Source organism: Ranitomeya variabilis, chromosome 3, assembly GCF_051348905.1.
Source record: "Ranitomeya variabilis isolate aRanVar5 chromosome 3, aRanVar5.hap1, whole genome shotgun sequence".
Classification (NCBI taxonomy): domain Eukaryota; kingdom Metazoa; phylum Chordata; class Amphibia; order Anura; family Dendrobatidae; genus Ranitomeya; species Ranitomeya variabilis.
In genome coordinates, this window is record NC_135234.1 from 7,303,973 (window position 1) to 7,319,097 (window position 15,125).

General features: G+C 50.4%; 1 protein-coding gene across 2 annotated transcripts in view; it reads left to right on the forward strand.

Annotated features, from left to right (window-relative positions):
• Positions 1-11,282: 11,282 nt before the first annotated feature.
• LOC143814907 (immunoglobulin superfamily member 3-like) overlaps positions 11,283-15,125 on the forward strand; it is a 28,050-nt gene continuing 24,207 nt past the window's right edge. Inside the window, exons 1-3 of one of the 2 annotated variants that reach the window (XM_077293586.1) lie at positions 11,329-11,347; positions 11,395-11,427; positions 12,278-12,404. In XM_077293586.1, the coding sequence (XP_077149701.1) occupies positions 12,356-12,404 (49 nt within the window). In that variant the 5' untranslated portion in view covers positions 11,329-11,347; positions 11,395-11,427; positions 12,278-12,355. Of the gene's footprint in view, positions 11,428-12,277; positions 12,405-15,125 lie in introns of both variants that reach the window. The other variant, XM_077293584.1, reaches the window with a different exon arrangement.

Below are 15,125 nucleotides of genomic sequence, written 5' to 3' on the forward strand. Positions count from 1 at the left end.
CCGTGTGTGTATGAGGTATACGGAGCGTAGCCGTGTGTGTACGAGGTATACGGAGCGGAGCCGTGTGTGCAAGGTGTACGGAGCGGAGCCGGGTGTGTACGAGGTGTACGGAGGGGAGCCGCATGTGCAATGTGTACGGAGCTCAGCCGCGTGTGTAGGAGTAACTATGTGTGGCCATTATACTGTAGGCAATATCATGTGTGGCCAATTGTACAGTATGGAGCATCATGTGTGGCCATTGTACAGTATAGAGCACTATGTGTGGCCATTGTACAGTATGGACAGGGGCGTAACTACCGCGGTTGCAGCGGTCGCCACTGCGACCGGGCCCGGCAGGTCAGGGGCCCGGGGCCGGCAGGTCAGAGCAGGGCCGGACTGGCCATCGGGCACTTCTGGCAAATGCCAGAAGAGCCGGTGCCAGTCATGGGCTGCTCGATCCGCCTCCCCCCGCCACCGACTCACCCCCCCCGCCGTCGCATTCAACTATACCGGCGTCTATGACGCCGGTACAGTTAAATGCAATGACGGAGGAGAGAGCGTCTACAGACGCTCCCTCTCTCATCATTCCCCGCTCTGCCTCTGACACTGCAGGTGCGCGATGACGTCATATCATCGCGCACCTGCTGTGTCCCGGGCAGACTGCAGCCGAGCCTGAGATCGGAGCAGGAAGCAACGCTGGCAAGAGGAAAGGTAAGGAGAGTGTTTTTTTGTTTTTTTACTGGACTGTGGGGGCATTCTCGGGGGGGGCGAGAGATGCGGGCTGTGCTGTATAGACCACTGTGCGGGCTGTGCTGGATAGACCACTGTGCGGGCTGTGCTGGATAGACCACTGTGCGGGCTGTGCTGGATAGACCACTGTGCGGGCTGTGCTGGATAGACCACTGTGCGGGCTGTGCTGGATAGACCACTGTGCGGGCTGTGCTGGATATACCACTGTGCGGGCTGTGCTGGATAGACCACTGTGCGGGCTGTGCTGGATAGACCACTGTGCGGGCTGTGCTGGATAGACCACTGTGCGGGCTGTGCTGGATAGACCACTGTGCGGGCTGTGCTGGATAGACCACTGTGCGGGCTGTGCTGGATAGACCACTGTGCGGGCTGTGCTGGCACCCAACACCATATTGCAGTGCAGGGCATTCCTCCTGCACAGCAACAGTCCGAGGCGTATCTAGGGGAAGGGGGCAGCCGGGGCACGTGAGAGACAGGAAGCAGCTCCAGTCATCACGATGAGACAGCTTCTCAATCTGTTTTTCCCCCCTCATACATCTCATGTACCTCTGAATGAGATCGTATTTAAGAGAAAGCCAAAATAACCCCGGGACAGAAGGCGAGAGCAGGGGGGAGGTGCGGGACAGAGCCGCTTTAGTCAGGAGAAGCTGAGGAGCTGCAGCCGGTTTACATCAGCCACCCCTGTACCAGAGAGGAGATTGTGAGTTGTGTATATGAGCTGGTATCTCTGGTGTGTGTGTGTGTGTGTGTGTGTGTGTGTGTGTGTGTGATATCTGTAGTATGTGTGTGTGTGATATCTGTAGTGTGTGTGTGATAACTGTAGTATGTGTGTGATATCTGTAGTATGTCTGTGTGTGTGTGTGTGATATCTGTAGTGTGTGTTTGATATCTGTAGTGTGTGTGTGATAACTGTAGTATGTGTGTGATATCTGTAATATGATGTGTGTGTGTGATATCTGTAGTGTGTGTGTGATATCTGTAGTATGTGTGATATCTGTAGTGTGTGTGTGATAACTGATGTGTGTGTGTGTGTGTGTGTGTGTGTGTGTGTGTGTGTGTGTGTGATATCTGTAGTATGGTGTGTGTGTGTGTGTGTGTGTGTGTGTGTGTGTGTGTGTGTGATATCTGTAGAGTGTGTGTGATATCTGTAGTATGTGTGTGTGTGAGGCAGCGGCGTAACTACCACGGTCACAGCTGCAAGCGGCTCTGGCAGGTCAGGGGGCCGTGTGTCCCCTTGAGCCTGTCTCCCTTATGCTTGTGTCCCCATGTGCCAGTCTCCCTTGCCCATTAGTCCCTGTGTGTCCCCATGTGCCTGTCTCCTATGTCCCCTTGTGCTTGTGTCAGTCTCCTTTGTCCCCTTGTGCTTGTGTCAGTCTCCTTCGCCCACTAGTCCCTGTGTGTCAGTCTCCCTTTCCCACTTGTCCCTGTGTGTCCCCTTGTGCTTGTATCCCTTGTGTCAGTCTCTTGCCCACTAGTCCCTGTGTGTCCCCTTGTGCCTGTCTCCCTTGTCCCCTTGTGCTTGTCCCTTGTCCCCGTGTGTCCCCGTGTGCCAGTCTCCCTTGTCCACTAGTCCCCATGTGCCCTGTGTGTCAGTCTCCCTTGCCCACTTGTCCCCATGTGCCCCTTGTGTCAGTCTCCATTGTCCCCTTGTGTCAGTCTCCCTTGCCCACTAGTCCCCTTGTAACCTTCTCCCCTGCCTCCTAGCCCCCATGTGTCCCCTTGTGCTTGTCTTCCTTGCCCACTTGTGCCCTCTCCCCTGCCCCCTAGTCACCATTTGCTCGTGTCTTTCTCACTGCCCCTGTATGGAGGGGCTGCATTATACTATGAGGGGGGCTGCATTGTATTCTATGGGGGTTACATTGAATTTTATGGCGGGGGGGGCCCCATTTGGAAGTTCGCACCGGGGCCCATAACTTTGTAGTTACGCCACTGGGGGGCAGCACAGGGCTGCTCGCTCCAAAGATCACAGCGGGGGGATGTGCAGGACCTTCCAGGCTGCCATCCCTTGACAGTTTAGATCACGTGTTTATCATAAATGCACTAACCGAAATATGTAAAGGAATGAGCCGGAATACAAGTTGGTATACATGCAATGTGCAGGAGCATGTTCTCACTGTGGCCATTAACCAGCCAAAACCTAAGAAGCAAAATGAGCATATGCTCTGCTGTGAGTAAATAGTAAGAGTGCTTATAAATAACACAGAAGATCAAAAAGCATAAAAATAAAAGCCATCCCACATAGAGCCCGAAGCATGTCTACACCTCTCTTGTAGAGGATAATAGGTGATGTCACAGCTCACCTCCTCTGCTCCCTGCACAAAGACCTCTGTACAGAGCATGCCCAACACTCTCTTGAATAGGATAATAGGTGATGTCACAGCTCGCCTACTCCCCTCCCTGCACAATGACATCTCTATACAGCACAGAGCATGCCCACAACTCTCTTGAATGGGATAATAGGTGATGTCACAGCTCACCTACTCCCTTCCCTGCACAATGTCCTCTTTATACAGTACAGAGCATGCCCGCAACTCTCTTGTAGAGGATAATAGGTGATGTCACAGCTCACCTCCTGCTCCCTGCACAAAGACCTCTGTACAGAGCATACCCACAACTCTCTTGTAGAGGATATTAGGAGATGGCACAGCTCACCTCCTCTGCTCCCTCTCCCTACACAATGACCTCTGTACAGATCACAGCATGCCCTCAACTCTCTTGTAAAGGATAATAGGTGATGTCACAGCTCACCTACTCCCCTCCCTGCACAATGACCTCTCTATGCAGTACAGAGCATGCCCAACACTCTCTTGAATAGGATAATAGGTGATGTCACAGCTCGCCTACTCCCTTCCCTGCACAATGACCTCTCTATACAGTACAGAGCATGCCCACAACTCTCTTGAATAGGATAATAGGTGATGTCACAGCTCACCTCCTGCTCCCTGCAGAAAGACCTCTGTACAGAGCACAGATCATACCCGCAACTCTCTTGTAGAGGATATTAGGTGATGTCACAGCTCACCTCCTGCTCCCTGCACAAAGACCTCTGTACAGAGCATACCCACAACTCTTTTGTAGAGGATATTAGGTGATGTCACAGCTCACCTCCTCTGCTCCCTCTCCCTACACAATGACCTCTGTACAGATCACAGCATACCCACAACTCTCTTGTAGAGGATATTAGGTGATGGCACAGCTCACCTCCTCTGCTCCCTCTCCCTACACAATGACCTCTGTACAGTTCACAGCATGCCCACAACTCTCTTCTAAAGGATAATAGGTGATGTCACAGCTCACCTACTCCCCTCCCTGCACAATGACCTCTCTCTGCAGTACAGAGCATGCCCAACACTCTTGAATAGGATAATAGGTGATGTCACAGCTCACCTACTCCCCTCCCTGCACAATGACCTCTCTATACAGTACAGAGCATGCCCACAACTCTCTTGAATGGGATAATAGGTGATGTCACAGCTCACCTACTCCCTTTCCTGCACAATGTCTTCTTTATACAGTACAGAGCATGCCCACAACTCTCTTGTAGAGGATAATAGGTGATGTCACAGCTCACCTCCTGCTCCCTGCACAATGTCCTCTGTATAGAGCACAGAACATGCCCACAACTCTCTTGTAGAGGATAATAGGTGATGTCACAGCTCACCTCCTCTGCTCCCTGCACAATGACCTCTGTATAGAGCACAGAGCAAACCCACAACTCTCTTGTAGGGGATTATAGATTATGTCACAGCTCACCTCCTCTGCTCCCTGCACAAAAACCTCTGTATAGAGCACAGAGCATACCCACCACAACTCTTGTAGAGGATAATAGATTATGTCACAGCTCACCTCCTCTGCTCCCTGCAAAAAGACCTCTGTACAGAGCAAAGAGCATGCACACAACTCTCTTGTAGAGGATAATAAGTGATGTCACAGTTCACCTCCTCCACTCCCTGCACAAAGACCTCTGTACAGAGCATACCCGCAACTCTCTTGTAGAGGATATTAGGTGATGTCACAGCTCACCTCCTCTGCTCTACACAATGACCTCTGTACAGATCACAGAGCATGCCCACAACTCTCTTGAATAGAATAATAGGTGATGTCACAGCTCGCCTACTCCCCTCCATGCACAATGACCTCTCTATACAGTACAGAGCATGCCCACAACTCTCTTGAATAGAATAATAGGTGATGTTACAGCTCGCCAACTCCCCTCCATGCACAATGACCTCTCTATACAGCACAGAGCATGCCCACAACTCTCTTGAATAGGATAATAGGTGATGTCACAGTTCGCCTACTCCCCTCTTTGCACAATGTCCTCTCTATACAGTACAGAGCATGCCCACAACTCTCTTGTAGAGGATATTAGGTGATGTCACAGTTCGCCTACTCCCCTCTTTGCACAATGTCCTCTCTATACAGTACAGAGCATGCCCACAACTCTCTTGTAGAGGATAATAGATTATGTCACAGCTCACCTCCTCTGCTCCCTGCACAAAAACCTCTGTATAAAGCACAGAGCATACCCACAACTCTTTTGTAGAGGATAATAGATTGTCACAGCTCACCTCCTCTGCTCCCTATACAGCACAGAGCATGCCCACAACTCTCTTGTAGAGGATAATAGGTGATGTCACAGCTCAACTCCTCTGCTCCCTGCACAATAACCTCTGTACAGATCACAGAGCATGCCCACAACTATCTTATATAGGATATTAGGTGATGTTACAGCTCTGCTCCTTGCACAATGACCTCTGTATAGAGCAAAGAGCATGCCCACAACTCTCTTTTAGAAGATAATAGGTGATGTCACAGCTCACCTCCTCCACCCCCTTCACAAAGACCTCTGTACAGAGCAAAGAGCAAACCCACAACTCTCTTGTAGAGGATAATAGATTGTCACAGCTCACCTCCTCTGCTCCCTGCACAAAGACCTCTGTATACAGCAGAGCATGCCCAAAACTCTCGTAGAGGATAATAGGTGATGTCACAGCTCACCTCCTCTGCTCCCTGCACAATAACATCTGTAGAGATCACAGAGCATGCCCACAACTATCTTATATAGGATATTAGGTGATGTTATTATTATTATTATTATTATTTATTGTTATAGCGCCATTTATTCCATGGCGCTTTACATGTGAGGAGGGGTATACATAATAAAAACAAGTACAATAATCTTGAACAATACAAGTCATAACTGGTACAGGAGGAGAGAGGACCCTGCCCGCGAAGGCTCACAATCTACAAGGGATGGGTGAGGATACAGTAGGTGAGGATAGAGCTGGTCATGTAGCGGTTTGGTTGATCGGTGGTTACTGCAGGTTGTAGGCTTGTCGGAAGAGGTGGGTCTTCAGGCTCTTTTTGATGGTTTGGATGGTAGGCGAGAGTCTGATGTGTTGTGGTAGAGGGTTCCAGAGTAGGGGTGATACGCGAGAGAAATCTTGTATGCGATTGTGGGAAGAGGAGATAAGAGGGGAGTAGAGAAGGAGATCTTGTGAGGATCGGAGGTTGCGTGTAGGAAAGTACCGGGAGATGAGGTCACAGATGTAAGGAGGAGACAGGTTGTGGATGGCTTTGTACGTCATGGTTAGGGTTTTGTACTGGAGTCTCTGGGCAATGGGGAGCCAGTGAAGGGATTGACAGAGGGGAGAGGCCGGGGAATAGCGGGGGGACAGGTGGATTAGTCGGGCAGCAGAGTTTAGAATAGATTGGAGGGGTGCGAGAGTGTTTGAGGGGAGGCCACAGAGCAGGAGGTTGCAGTAGTCAAGGCGAGAGAGGATGAGGGCATGGACTAGGGTTTTTGCAGATTCTTGGTTGAGGAATGAACGGATTCGTGCAATATTTTTGAGTTGAAGTCGGCAGGAAGTGGAAAGGGCTTGGATATGTGGTTTGAAGGAGAGATCAGTGTCAAGGATAACCCCGAGGCAGCGAGATTGTGGGACTGGGGAGAGTGGGCAGCCATTTACTGTAATGGATAGGTTCGTTGGGGGGGTCGCATGAGATGGGGGAAAGATGATGAGTTCTGTTTTGTCCATGTTAAGTTTCAGAAATCTAGCGGAGAAGAAGGATGAAATAGTGGACAGACATTGAGGGATTCTGGTTAGTAGGGAGGTGATATCTGGTCCAGAGATGTAATCTGTGTGTCGTCATCATAGAGGTGATACTGAAAGCCATGAGATTCTATGAGCTGTCCCAGGCCAAAGGTGGAAATGGAGAAGAGCAGGGGCCCTAGGACTGAACCTTGTGGGACTCCGACAGATAGGGGGCGAGGTGAGGAGGAGGTGTGTGAGTGGGAGACGCTGAATGTCCGGTCTGTTAGGTATGATGAGATCCAGGATAGGGCCAAGTCTGTGATGCCAAGGGATGAGAGGGTCTGTAATAATAGGGAATGGTCCACTGTGTCAAAGGCAGAGGACAGGTCCAGGAGGAGGAGGATAGAGTAGTGTCGCTTGCTCTTGGCGGTTAAGAGGTCGTTGGTGACCTTAGTTAGGGCAGTTTCAGTGGAGTGATGTGACCGGAAGCCAGATTGTAAGCGGTCGAAGAGGGAGCAAGAAGAGAGATGGGAGGACAGTTCAAGGTAGACGTGTTGTTCCAGTAGTTTTGAGGCATAGGGGAGAAGTGATATAGGGCGATAGCTAGATACAGAGGATGGGTCAAGAGAGGGCTTTTTGAGGATAGGTGTGATGGAGGCATGTTTAAAGCTTGAGGGGAAAACACCAGTTGTTAGTGATAGGTTGAAGAGATGGGTTAGGGTTGGGATGAAGACTGTGGTGAGGTTTGGGATGAGGTGGGATGGGAGCGGGTCAAGTGCACAGGTGGTGAGATGCGATCTTGAGAGTAGAGTGGAGAGTCGATCTTCTGTAATGGTGGAGTAGTTGGTTTTGGAGGTGGAGGGCTGGGAAGTCGGGAGGAAGGGCTCTGGGGGTTGTTGACCAAAACTGTCTCTGATGCTATCAATCTTCTGCTTGAAGAATGAGGCAAAGTCTTCAGCAGAGATAAGTGGGGAGCGAGGAGGTGCTGGGGGACGGAGGAGAGAATTGAAGGTGTTGAATAACTGTTTAGGGTTGTGAGACAGGGAGGATATGAGAGATGAGAAGTAGGTTTGTTTAGCTGTGGCGAGTGCGGTCTTGAAAGTAGTGAGGGACTGTTTGAATGCGATGAAGTGGTCGTTGGAGTGGGATCTTGTTACAGCCCACCTCCTCTGCTCCCTGCACAATGACCTCTGTATAGAGCACAGAGCATGCCCACAACTCTCTTGTAGAGGATAATAGATGATGTCACAGCTCACCTCCTCTGCTCCCTGCACAAAAACCTCTGTATAGAGCACAGAGCATACCCACAACTCTCTTGTAGAGGATAATAGGTGATGTCACAGCTCACCTCCTCTGCTCCCTGCAAAAAAACCTCTGTGTAGAGCACAGAGCATACCCACAACTCTCTTGTAGAGGATAATAGATTGTCACAGCTCACCTCCTCCGCTCCCTGCACAAAGACCACTGTATACAGCACAGAGCATGCCCACAACTCTCTTGTAGAGGATAATAGGTGATGTTACAGCTCACCTTCTTTGCTCCCTGCACAAAGATCTCTGTATGGAGCACAGATCATACCCACAACTGTCTTGTAGAGGATAATAGATGATGTCAGAGCTCACCTCCTCTGCTCCCTGCACAATGACCTCCTATACAGTACAGAGCATGCCCACAACTCTCTTGAGTAGGATAATAGGTGATGTCACAGCTCGCCTACTCCCCTCTCTGCACAATGACCTCTCTATACAGTATGGAGAATGCCCACAACTCTCTTGTAGAGGATAATAGATGATGTCACAGCTCACCTCCTCTGCTCCCTGCTCAAAGACCTCTGTATAGAGCACAGAGCATGCCCACAACTCTCTTGTAGAGGATAATAGATGATGTCACAGCTCACCTCCTCCACTCCCTGCACAATGACCTCTATGCAGAGCACAGAGCATGCCCACAACTCTTGTAGAGTATGATAGGTGATGTCACAGCTCACCTCCTCAGCTCTCTGAACAATGACCTCTGTATAGAGCACAGAGCTCTATCTATATATCATGCATTTTTGAATGTATCGATCTTTTCATGCATCTATTCGGCTGTCTCACATCTGTCTACATTTCTGCTCTCTGTTATCTGTGCAGTATATTTATGATCTAGTCTCTCTGGGGTGGATGTCTCATTGTTACAGAGGTTCCTCAGTGGTGGATGTCTCATTATTACAGGGGTCTCTCGTTGGTGGATGTCTCATTGTTACAGGGGTCTCTCGTTGGTGGATGTCTCATTGTTACAGGGGTCTCTCGTTGGTGGATGTCTCATTGTTACAGGGGTTCCTCAGTGGTGGATGTCTCATTGTTACATGGGTTCCTCAGTGGTGGATGTCTCATTGTTACAGGGGTTCCTCAGTGGTGGATGTCTCATTGTTACAGGGGTTCCTCAGTGGTGGATGTCTCATTGTTACAGGGGTTCCTCAGTGGTGGATGTCTCATTGTTACATGGGTTCCTCAGTGGTGGATGTCTCATTGTTACAGGGGTCTCTCGTTGGTGGATGTCTCATTGTTACAGGGGTTCCTCAGTGGTGGATGTCTCATTGTTACAGGAGTTTCTCAGTGGTGGATGTCTCATTGTTACAGGGGTTCCTCAGTGGTGGATGTCTCATTGTTACATGGGTTCCTCAGTGGTGGATGTCTCATTGTTACAGGGGTTCCTCAGTGGTGGATGTCTCATTGTTACATGGGTTCCTCAGTGGTGGATGTCTCATTGTTACAGGGGTCTCTCGTTGGTGGATGTCTCATTGTTACAGGGGTTCCTCAGTGGTGGATGTCTCATTGTTACAGGGGTTTCTCAGTGGTGGATGTCTCATTGTTACAGGGGTTCCTCAGTGGTGCATGTCTCATTGTTACAGGGGTTCCTCAGTGGTGGATGTCTCATTGTTACAGGGGTCTCTCAGTGGTGGATGTCTCATTGTTACAGGGGTCTCTCGTTGGTGGATGTCTCATTGTTACAGGGGTTCCTCAGTGGTGGATGTCTCATTGTTACATGGGTTCCTCAGTGGTGGATGTCTCATTGTTACAGGGGTTTCTCAGTGGTGGATGTCTCATTGTTACATGGGTTCCTCAGTGGTGCATGTCTCATTGTTACAGGGGTTCCTCAGTGGTGGATGTCTCATTGTTACAGGGGTCTCTCAGTGGTGGATGTCTCATTGTTACAGGGGTCTCTCGTTGGTGGATGTCTCATTGTTACAGGGGTTCCTCAGTGGTGGATGTCTCATTGTTACATTGGTTCCTCAGTGGTGGATGTCTCATTGTTACAGGGGTCTCTCGTTGGTGGATGTCTCATTGTTACAGGGGTTTCTCAGTGGTGGATGTCTCATTGTTACAGGGGTTTCTCAGTGGTGGATGTCTCATTGTTACAGGGGTCTCTCGTTGGTGGATGTCTCATTGTTACAGGGGTTCCTCAGTGGTGGATGTCTCATTGTTACATTGGTTCCTCAGTGGTGGATGTCTCATTGTTACAGGGGTTTCTCAGTGGTGGATGTCTCATTGTTACAGGGGTCTCTCGTTGGTGGATGTCTCATTGTTACAGGGGTTTCTCAGTGGTGGATGTCTCATTGTTACAGGGGTTCCTCAGTGGTGGATGTCTCATTGTTACAGGGGTCTCTCGTTGGTGGATGTCTCATTGTTACAGGGGTTTCTCAGTGGTGGATGTCTCATTGTTACAGGGGTTCCTCAGTGGTGGATGTCTCATTGTTACATTGGTTCCTCAGTGGTGGATGTCTCATTGTTACAGGGGTCTCTCGTTGGTGGATGTCTCATTGTTACAGGGGTCTCTCGTTGGTGGATGTCTCATTGTTACAGGGGTTCCTCAGTGGTGGATGTCTCATTGTTACAGGGGTCTCTCGTTGGTGGATGTCTCATTGTTACAGGGGTCTCTCTGGGGTGGATGTCTCTGTGCTGACCACACATCATGAGGATACTGAGGTCTGGCAGCAGTCTGTCTATTGTGTAACTATTGACTGTTCCCTGCAGACACTGTTTCTGGGGAAGGGGCTGAACTTTCTACAGGTGAGTGGCTGTTGGGGATTTGTGCTCTCATTTCGATTGTATCTGGAGCTGAGCTGTCTCTGGGATTAGTGAGGGATATGTATTGTGAAAGGTGTGGGCTGTCTCTTGTGAGTGTGGAAAGATCTGGGCTGTCTTTTAAAATGGGCTGTGCTTTCTTTTTGCAAGAGGTGTCTAGAGGTGTGGTTCCTCTCTTGGTGTGGGCTGTCTCTTGCTGGGCTGTCTAGAGGTGTGGCTGTCTCTTGGTGTGGGCTGTCTCTTGCTGGGCTGTCTAGAGGTGGGGCTGTCTCTTGGTGTGGGCTGTCTCTTGCTGGGCTGTCTAGAGGTGGGGCTGTCTCTTGGTGTGGGCTGTCTCTTGCTGGGCTGTCTAGAGGTGGGGCTGTCTCTTGCTGGGCTGTCTAGAGGTGTGGCTGTCTCTTGGTGTGGGCTGTCTCTTGCTGGGCTGTCTAGAGGTGGGGCTGTCTCTTGCTGGGCTGTCTAGAGGTGGGGCTGTCTCTTGGTGTGGGCTGTCTCTTGCTGGGCTGTCTAGAGGTGGGGCTGTGTTTGGCTGGGATTTCATTGTCAGTTGGTTTTTTCAGTCTCTGTGGATGGAGGAGCAGCGCTGTGTATAGGTGAGTGCTACATTGTGTATATTGTGTGTATACATAGTATATCAGTGTGTGTATACATTGTGTATGGGAGTGTATACATTGTGTCCAGAGCGGGGCGGATATTGTGTGTTCATCGGAGGCTTCTTCCATTGTGTGTGGGATCAGATACAGGAGATCTGTGGACTCTGCTCATTGTCGGACACTTTGTTACCATTTTGATTGTAAATATTTATCTTGTTGTCTGTGTGGAATCAATGAGCAATGTTTCCATCGGGTTTATATACTGTGTATGATGTCACTGCATCGTGTGTATATATATATATATATATATATATATATATATATATATATATACTGTGTGTGTGATGTCACTCTATCGTGTATATACTGTGTGTGTGTGTATATAGTGTGTGTGTGTGTGTGTGTATATATACTGTGTGTGATGTCACTCTATCGTGTATATAGTGTGTGTGTATACATACTGTGTGTGTGTGTGTGTGTGTGTATAGAGTGTGTGTGTATATATACTGTGTGTGATGTCACTCTATCGTGTATATACTGTGTGTGATGTCGGTGTATTGTGTGTGTATACTGTGTGTGTGTGTGTATATAGAGTATGTGTGTGTATATATATATATATATATATATATATATATATATATATATATATATTGTGTGTGATGTCACTCTGTTGTGTATACTGTGTGTGTGATGTCACTATTGTGTATATAGTGTGTGTGTATACTGTGTGTGTATCTTGCGAGGGGAGGGTTGCTGAGTTGTGCCGCACACTGGCAATGCCAGGTCACGTGTCTGCTTGTGTCTCCTGTGTCCGGCCCCCACTCACCATGTGCCCCCTTCTTGCCCACAGGACTGAGGGGCTCCGCCGACCACCTGAGCTTTGATTCAGAGGTTACAGGACGCGCATGGCGCAGTGACCGTACCCACCATGGGCGGCCCGGACAGCTGGTTTCTTCTCACTGGGCTTCTGCTCGCAGGTAGGTCCTACTTCTGGGGTAAGCTGGGCATTATGGGGTTAAGGGCTGGGCTTGCTTAGATGCCAGCACTGACAGAGTTAATCATCTACTGGTTGGACATGTGCTTACTGGGAAGGCATAGTGCAGGTCTGGATGGTGAGATTCTGGCATAGGAGGGGTTAACACGGGGGTGCCCAGGTTCCTGGCAGAGGGTGGTGTACTGTCTACGTACTTGGTATAGACTGGTCTCGATAGCGGTCCCGGTGGTATTCTGTTTTGGTGCCGGACACTGCCATTACTGGCTGGCAGGGAAGAGAAGGGGTTAATGTGGCACACAACATTGGTTCTGTCACATCCCCCATACTGAGGGCATCACCTGGGGGGCATCACCTGGGGGACATCACCTGGGGGGCCTTCTGTGCCAATGCTGTGTATATACCCACCATATTCCCACAGCAGCCCAACTGATCATTCTGAGGCTTCACCTATCCTGATACATGACCCCTCACTGGTGGGATAGCCTGGTGCCCGTGTGACCCCCCCCCTCACTGGTGGGATAGCCTGGTGCCCGAGTGACCCCCCCCCTCACTGGTGGGATAGCCTGGTGCCCGAGTGACCCCCCCCTCACTGGTGGGATAGCCTGGTGCCTGTATGACCCCCTCACTGGTGGGATAGCCTGGTGCCTGTGTGACCCCCTCACTGGTGGGATAGCCTGGTGCCTGTGTGACCCCCTCACTGGTGGGATAGCCTGGTGCCTGTGTGACCCCCTCACTGGTGGGATAGCCTGGTGCCCATGTGACCCCCTCACTGGTGGGATAGCCTGGTACCCGTGTGACCCCTCACTGGTGGGATAGCCTGGTGCCCGTGTGACCCCCCCCCTCACTGGTGGGATAGCCTGGTGCCCGAGTGACCCCCCCCTCACTGGTGGGATAGCCTGGTACCCATGTGACCCCCTCACTGGTGGGATAGCCTGGTGCCCGTGTGACCCCTCACTGGTGGAATAGCCTGGTACCCATGTGACCCCCTCACTGGTGGGATAGCCTGGTGCCCGTGTGACCCCTCACTGGTGGGATAGCCTGGTGCCCGTGTGACCCCTCACTGGTGGGATAGCCTGGTGCCCGTGTGACCCCTCACTGGTGGGATAGCCTGGTGCCCGTGTGACCCCTCACTGGTGGGATAGCCTGGTGCCCGTGTGACCCCTCACTGGTGGGATAGCCTGGTGCCCGTGTGGCCCCTCACTGGTGGGATAGCCTGGTGCCCGTGTGACCCCCCCCCCTCACTGGTGGGATAGCCTGGTGCCTGTGTGGCCCCTCACTGGTGGGATAGCCTGGTGCCCGTGTGGCCCCTCACTGGTGGGATAGCCTGCTGCCCAAGTGACACCCCCCCCCCCCACTGGTGGGATAGCCTGGTGCCTGTGTGACCCCTCACTGGTGGGATAGCCTGGTACCCATGTGACCCCCTCACTGGTGGGATAGCCTGGTGCCCGTGTGACCCCTCACTGGTGGGATAGCCTGGTGCCTGTGTGACCCCCACACTGTATATATCGCGTGTATATAATTATATATGTACAGCTGGTATAACCTGGGCATCTCCTGTATATAATTATATATGTACAGCTGGTATAACCTGGGCATCTCCTGTATATAATTATATATGTACAGCTGCTATAACCCGGGCATCTCCTGTATATAATTATACATGTACAGCCGGTATAACCTGGGCATCTCCTGTATATAATTATATATGTACAGCTGGTATAACCTGGGCATCTCCTATATATAATTATATATGTACAGCCGGTATAACCTGGGCATCTCCTGTATATAATTATATATGTACAGCTGGTATAACCTGGGCATCTCCTGTATATAATTATATATGTACAGCTGGTATAACCTGGGCATCTCCTATATATAATTATACATGTACAGCTGGTATAACCTGGGCATCTCCTGTATATAATTATATATGTACAGCTGGTATAACCTGGGTATCTCCTGTATATAATTATATATGTACAGCCGGTATAACCTGGGCATCTCCTGTATATACTTATATATATATACAGCTGGTATAACCTGGGCTTTATCTTTCATATTCCCATGACTGCAGCGTTGTAGCAGATGGTGGTGGATGTTTGGCCACGTGACCTGTGGAGGGTGTTGGTGCGGAGCTTCCCTCTCCTCCGTCGCTGAGTGCTGGATTGAGCAGCTGCAGTTGGTGATAAATATTTAATGTGTCCTAATGTATAGCAGAGGCGGCGGGAGCATCCATGTAACGGGCTGGCGGAGATAATAATAAATAATAATAATAATAATTTTATTTATATAGCGCCAACATATTCTGCAGCGCTTTACAATTATAGAGGGGACTTATACAGACAATAGACATTACAGTATAACAGAAATCACAGATCAGACCAGATACAGGAGGAATGAGGGCCCCGATCACCAGATACAGGAGGAGCGAGGGCCCCGATCACCAGATACAGGAGGAGTGAGGGCCCCGATCACCAGATACAGGAGGAGTGAGGGCCCCGATCACCAGATACAGGAGGAGTGAGGGCCCCGATCACCAGATACAGGAGGAGTGAGGGCCCCGATCACCAGATACAGGAGGAGTGAGGGCCCCGATCACCAGATACAGGAGGAGCGAGGGCCCCGATCACCAGATACAGGAGGAGCGAGGGCCCCGATCACCAGATACAGGAGGAGTGAGGGCCCCGATCACCAGATACAGGAG